This window comes from Salvia hispanica, chromosome 1, assembly GCF_029641045.1.
Source record: "Salvia hispanica isolate PSC_SH4W2 chromosome 1, Shi_PSC_v1, whole genome shotgun sequence".
Taxonomy (NCBI): Eukaryota; Viridiplantae; Streptophyta; class Magnoliopsida; order Lamiales; family Lamiaceae; genus Salvia; species Salvia hispanica.
Window position 1 is genome coordinate 63,049,973 of NC_142692.1, and position 7,682 is coordinate 63,057,654.

At 34.5% G+C, this 7,682-nt stretch overlaps 1 protein-coding gene across 1 annotated transcript; it reads left to right on the forward strand.

The window, feature by feature from the left end:
* Nucleotides 1-4,568: 4,568 nt before the first annotated feature.
* LOC125219595 (patatin-like protein 2) lies at nucleotides 4,569-7,188 on the forward strand. Its single transcript, XM_048121611.2, has 6 exons — nucleotides 4,569-4,944; nucleotides 5,027-5,210; nucleotides 5,807-5,968; nucleotides 6,058-6,363; nucleotides 6,457-6,632; nucleotides 6,720-7,188. Exons 1-6 carry the CDS (start codon nucleotides 4,622-4,624, stop codon nucleotides 7,057-7,059), a joined length of 1,491 nt encoding a protein of 496 aa, XP_047977568.1. The 5' UTR covers nucleotides 4,569-4,621; the 3' UTR covers nucleotides 7,060-7,188.
* The last annotated feature ends 494 nt before the right edge of the window (nucleotides 7,189-7,682 follow it).

Below are 7,682 nucleotides of genomic sequence, written 5' to 3' on the forward strand. Positions count from 1 at the left end.
TGTATAACCAAAGTCGTTACTTACACATCCCTAGAATCCTATGAGTTTAGTTACACATAATGGAATAAACTAAACACATAGATTGAAGCGGAATAATTGGAACATAAAACTAAAGCAAATAAAACCTGTAGGTTGAATCCTTGTCGTTCTTGATGTTCTTGAAATCCTTCTTCAACTCCTTGCACAATGACGTACTCTAGCTTTTAATCTCTGGGAATTTATGTTGCAAATGATGAAGCTTGAGGTCATATTTATAGGGGAAAATCATTTCTCATCATATAAGGAAAAGATCTTCAAAATACAGTAAATCTTGGAGCATAATCAAGGTCAAATCGGATTCGCCGCTTTTCACGGCGGGCCGCCGCACATCCTCTGGCGGTCGCCGGACGAGACTCTTTTCCAAGCATGAATTTCCGAGGTGAGTCGCTACACTTCACTGGCCGGCGGTCGCCGTACACCTTGCGCGGTCGCCGATCGCCGTCTGAACTTCAGATTTCCAGACTTTGCGTTTTGACTCCCTTTTTCGGCTCAAATATGCACATTTCTCACAAAACACGTCAAAATACCAAAATGTATAAAATATGCAATTAATGGACATGTAGAGTGACTATGGCATTAAAAACGGACCAAATAATGGCCTTAAAACAGAGCAAAATCCGAGCGTATCAATAATTTTACCCATTTCTATAATACAACAAAGATTTGGTTTTAATTTTTGTTTATATTAAATTATGCATTTTTTTATAAGTATTATAGTCCGATAATTTTTATTGTAGTTAAATTAAAATATATAGAAAATAAAAAAATAATTAATTTGGTGGTTTGGGCTTGTCCACTATAGTGTGAACAAGTTTTTTGGTGGCCCAGCTAAGTTTTGTGGTTTGGCCCAGTGCCACGGGCTTAACTATAGTGCACACCCTATCATGTAGGGGTGACAAATCGTGCGTGTTGTGTCGTTATCGTGTCGACACGATAACGACACGACACGATAACAACAAACACGAACACGACCCGTTAAGAAAACTCCAAACACGAACAAGAACACGACCCTCTACCCTTAGACACGAACACGACACGAACCCATTAACGACACGAACCACTTCGGATCAACACGACACAATAACAACACATATACGACACAACACGATAACAACACTATAATAATAATATTATAATATATTAATATTATTTCTAATATGAAAATTTTTATTTTAATTTAAAATTTTTAAAATTTTTAAATAAATAAAAATAAAAATAATATTATATATACTTAACGTGTAACACGAACACGACACGAACACAACACGAACACGACACGGAATTTTCGTGTCCTTATTGTGTCGACACGATAAGGACACGAACCCAATAAGCTTTTACACATACCCATTAATTTCGTACGGATTCGTGTCGTATTATCATGTCGTGCCAAAAATTGTCAGTCCTACTATCATGACAACAGTAGGCAAAGTCTTTGATTTTATTGGATAGAGATGAGTTATGATTGAATTGCGGAACTGAAGTTGGTTCCTAGCAGAGCATGATGGATTTTTGGAGAGTGATTGCTTAGGGATTGTGATAATCTATAAAAATAGGTAAAGTTAAGGCAAAATCGTGTTGCACCAACTCGGCAAGTGTGCGCAAACACAGAGAGGGAGGTTACACGATGATATTTTTAGATGACGTGAAGAAGTCTGAGTAATTTTGCAGAAGTGTTGCTAGATGACGTGAAGAAGTCAGAGTAATTTTGCAGAAGTGGTGCTATTAGAAAAGTACGGTTTGATTTGCAAGATTATATCTCAGAATTAAATATATATTGTGTTTAGTTTATGAAATTGCATGCCAACTCAATTATAGATTGATGGTAATATGATAATTAGTTATAGCACTCCTCTACTATATTTTAGCTTGTTAGTAGATGAAATCACGCAACATGCTATATTGCTGAAGAAAATTACCTGTGGTGAGGGCGAGCAATAGAAAGAACACATAAAACTTTGTTTTTTCCGTGAGAAATACTAGATATTATATAGTAGAGAAAAGTCTAGAATTGAATTTTCTAGATAACACTTCAAACCATCATTTTCAAGATAAGTAATAATGAAAATCAATATAAAGTATTCATCCTAGTTTTTGTATATGGAAAAAGTTTCACTACAACAGAAAGGATTTATTAGTGACATTATTTCTCATTAATTCCCAATGTAGCATGTGATATTAAATAGTACTCCCCATTAAAAAATAGGGAGTAGTATAATTTTGATATTTTAGGACAAGAAAATAGTTTTATTTTAAAAAATGAAAGTTTCTATCTCATACTTTTTCACTTTTTTTTCTCACTCTCTCTTATGCTTTATCCATATTTTTTCTCACTCTCTTACTTTATCCATTTTTTCTCCCACCTTTCTTACTTTACTAATTTCTCAGTAAAAACTCATGTCATTCACTAATGAGATTATTTTTATGAACGGGGAGTACTACTAAACTACTAGTACTAATTGTTAAGAGATTTTGCATACATATTTTTCAAGGATAGTGATAAAATATAAACTTCAAACTATGATCTGAACCATCAGAAAATGTCAATAGATGACAGAATAACAACAACAAAAAATGTCAATATAGTTTCAACACAACATCACCTGTTGACAGTCTTATTGCTATTATTTTGTTATCTGTTGAAAATTTTTATCGTTCCAGATCATAGTTTGGAATTTGTATCATATTTAGAGTTTGCATTTGATTACATTCCTAATTTTTCAAACAGTATTTAGTTGTAGTCTCTCCGTCCATGTTACTCGCACTTTTTATTTTAAGTATGTAATTTATTTTTTAATGTTATTAAATTATTATTTTTAGTGTAATAAGAGATAATGTAAATTTTATTAAACAGACTTAAAGATTAAATTGGACATAAAAAAAAGCAATCGTTGTACTGATTAAATTGATAAATTTCATGAGTAAATACGCTTTTAACATTTGGAAAGATTAGTAATCCAACATCTCTTAATTACTGAGCTTACTAGCGCAAGACTTAAGGTTGCGACTGAAGACTGCGATTTGTGGTGTAGCCCTGGCAATGGTTGCGTTGCAGGATGCGGACAACACCGCATTCTCATTTTTATTTTTTATTTTTTAATTTGTACATTTACATTTATCTATTTTTATTCTATCAATACATCACCAAATAATCGCAATGCATCATCATATTTTTTTTTGAAAATGTAATTGTAGGAATTCAAATGATGTCATACTTAATAATTTTTACAAATTATAATTAGGTAACTTTTTTATATTTATTTTCATTACACATGGAGAAAATTTGAAACATATGCAATTGGAAATTAAAAGTAATTGAAAAAAAGAAATAAAAAAATTAAGCTATGTCATAATTTGGGGTATAACTTTGTTGTGTGGTATGGTTTGGGGTATGATTAAAATATAAATGTGAATATAGGCGGAGAGTAATACCAGTGGTGAGGACAAGTAGTAAAAGAAACATAACTCTCTAAGGATGAGACTCATTCTTTACTAATAATATTTCAACTATTTTTTTTCTATATTTCTCTCATTTTATCAATTGTGCATTAAAATTCGTGTCGATTTAAAAGTTTTTATTTCTAAAAGACGGATATAATATATTTTTAATTGTGTATTTGTGCTTTCTACAGTATTTCGATTCGATCTAAGTTCGACCGGTCCATTTTGAAAATATTAACTTGTAAACCCAACTGAAAATATTTAAATTTGGGTCCATTTTGTTACTCCATGAAAGACATGAGTATCAAATTGAGGAACACAATATTCCACTTTATTTTCGTCCGAGAATGATATATTAGAATATGTAATCTGGTCGTTTACCAATTTAAGTCAAATTTGATATATAGTGTAGTAGAGTACGTAAAACATATACTACAGTAAAATAAATTGTTTTCTACAATTGATTGATACAAAAATTAATCACAGGTGAGGAAATTAGTGAGAAAATTCTCTAAAAAAAAGGACAAAAAACAAGTAGCTAGTCTTGATATTCTTTCCAACATTAAATCCAATAAATGAGTGGTTAGTAATAGTATATAGTTTGATATCATTCCTCCATAATTAATTAGTAAATTCTGAATAATATCTACGTAACCACCACCTAATCCATTTACCTATTAATAAAGCTTGCTTAACTGAGTCAGCAAAAATCTGAGTCGTTTTTTAAGGAAGCCTAACCGTGTTCTTTTTTGTAACCACCTCAAATTAATTCCAAATATTATAGTACATATGTATTGGTTACGTATAAACGCAGGGTTTATCATATGACGTTTCACCTATTCAAACTATACTAATGTTTACAATTCAAACTCCAAAACAAACCCCCCGATTTGACTTAAAATCAATTTCTTGTGCTGACTTAACTCCAAAATAAAAAAGTTAATCGTGATGGCTAACTGGAAGCATCAATCCAGCTTCCACTGTCAAGTTGCATGAGACAAGTCATTCCCACCTCCACAATTTAATTAAACATAAATCTAATTTTCGATCACATATATATATATATACATAGGCCTAATTACATGAATTCATCAAATCTTCTCTATCTGAAAAAAAAAGTTGTTCCATTAATTTTATCATATCAATGGAGAGAAGTTCAATTTTCCAACAACTTCGGCTTCCCCAAAAGCACCAGAGATATGTGACGGTGCTGAGCATCGACGGCGGCGGTATTAAAGGTATCCTCCCCGCGGTTATCCTCGAACGCCTTGAGTCGCAGCTGCAGGAATTAGACGGCAAGGAAGCGAGAATAGCAGACTACTTTGACGTGATAGCCGGGACGAGCACGGGCGGCCTAGTCACAGCCATGCTCACAGCCCCGGACGAAAACAACCGCCCGCTTTACGCTGCCAAAGACATCAAGCCATTCTACTTGGACAACTGCCCCATGATATTTCCTCAGAAACAGTAAGCAAATGAATATAAATTTAAAGGCTTCGTCGCGATGGATATGTATTAGTAATTAATTAAAGTGGTGATTGAATTGCAGTTCATTATTTCCGTTTGTGAAGTTGCTGAAATCGTTAAAGGGGCCGTTATATGACGGGAAGCACCTTCATACGGTGTTGAGAGACGAGTTGAGAGACCGAAAGTTGAGCGATGCGATCACCAATGTCATTATTCCGGCGTTCGACATCAAGCTTCTGCAGCCGGTTATCTTCTCCACATATGAGGTACTCCTTCCGTCCACCAATAAATATCTTATTTGTTTTTTACTATTTTTGGTAATGGACTCCCTTCCACTAAGTTTATTTCACTCACATTTCACTACAAAACTATATAAAAGCAGGGCCACCTTCTACTAACCTTTTCCACTCACTTTCTACTATATTTCTTAAAACTCGTGTCCGGTCAAATTGGCTTTGTATTGGAGGTTATATTGGAGGACGGAGGGAGTAACAATTTTGCCAAGAAAAGTCTTCGTCTATAAACTAGGACCACTGTTTCTTTGTTGACTCTCCTAATGTATACGCATTTGACCGTGTCTTCTGCAAATTAAGATAAGGTCATCAAGGCATGGAAGATGCACCTATTAGTACAAGAAATAATTCATTGCTCCAATTTCTTTTTTTATTAACATACAACACTCGATACATCAGAATCAGGCTATATATGTGGAAGAGATTAATTCAAGTATAGAATTTGACAATTCGGTTTCCTCCAAAAATAATGCACATCCATACATATCTTTAACATATTAGAAACACTATATATCATGAAAATTAGCAAAGGAACTATACATATATTAATTGTGGTTTAAATTGGGCAGGCAAGAAAATCGCCACTAGCAAATGCAAAACTTTCAGACGTATGCATAAGCACATCCGCAGCTCCTACATTTCTCCCCGGCCACAAATTCACCACCCGCGACGGCAAAGGCAACTCTAGGAAATATAATCTCATCGATGGCGGCGTCGCTGCAAACAATCCGGTACATACATACATACATACCTCTATCTCATCTTCATCTCCATAAAATAATTGAAAATTAATTAGATTGGAAAAATTGTATATATATAGGCTCTGATAGCCATAGCAGAAGTGACGAAGCAGATGTTCGACAGCAACGAAGACTTCTTCCACACAAGGCCAGTCGACTATCCTCGTCTTCTGACCATATCTCTAGGCACGGGAGCAGCGAGCATAGACGACAAGAGATACAGCGTGAAGAAGGCGAACAAATGGGGCATTCTGAATTGGCTTTCATACAAGGGCACCACGCCCATGGTCGAGATCTTCACCCAAGCAGGTGCTGATATGGTCGACTTTCACATTTCTCAGATTTTTCAAGCTCTTGGCTCTCAAGATAACTATCTCAGGATCCAGGTATTATTAATACTATTTATTAAATAATACGGTTTTTTAACTCCATATAATTTTTTATCATTATTTATTTAATTTTTTATAATATATATACAGAACGATACCTTAAATGGGGTTCAGAATTCGGTGGATGTTGCAACACACGATAACTTAGGTGAACTTGTCACACTTGCTAATGAAATGCTGTCTAGACCGGTTTCAAGGGTCAATTTGAGGTCCGGTCTAGCTGAACCGGTCCCGAATGGTGGGACCAATGAACAAGCTCTGAAAAGGTACTATTCACATGCTCATCATCTATCTCAATATAAAAAAATTGATTTTCCTTTTGTTTATAAATTTAACATACACGAATCTTGCAGGTTTGCGAATATATTGTCAAATGAACGGAAGCTTCGGCTATGGAGCAATAATGCTGAAAAGAAGAGAGAGGTCGAGACGAGGCAGCCGTTCCAAAATCCATTGAATAGTTTGGTTGATTTTGCACGATCGGTGACGGATGAGACCAAACATGTACTAGCAAAGCATGCTCAAATTTTGAGACCAAGCTCCCAATGTAGGATCACTTCAAATCAAATCGAAAAGTTGAACGGAGAACTTAGCTCAGTGGGGAAGAAGCTGATGATGAAATCAACAATTCATGAACCCACTCCTTTTTTCCCTTCTCATCGCCAAGTCTTCTGCAGAATATCTATGTCTTGATAATGAGAATCTTGTGTGCTTGGTTATTCTTTTATTCTAATGATTTTGTATTCCAAGTAAAATAAGTTGTCAAAATGATGCAAAAAGTATGATATAAGATTCTTTATTTAATTTTCTTATAAAAGGAAATTGTTCGGATTGTCGACTGCAATAGACATTTGATATTGTCCGCTTTGGAGCAAGCGCATACGGATTTGTTTATGGGCCACTCCCAAAATGCCACAAACTAATTGAGGTTGGACATAAATTATCTACATATTCCAACTTATCTCAGACTCCTAATATGGGATGAGTTTGTACTCAATTAGAAATTTCTTACTAGAAAAATATAATATGAAAATCTATACAATCACGTGCACACATAAGTAATACAGTATGCATGCGGAGCTTGGTGGCGGGATTTGGAGTAGGATGGTTAGGAATTTGTGAAACTTGCGAGAGAGAAGTAAAAGAGAAAGAAGAAGAATAATTTAATTCTAATATTTTCATATTTATATATAAGAATTATTTATAGGACCCTAGACGGTTCGACTCCAAGTATGATCCAGGAAAGAACCGTCGAGAAAATCTAGAGCTTATAGTTATGCCCGACTCTAAATGAAAATTGCACAATGTACTAAACT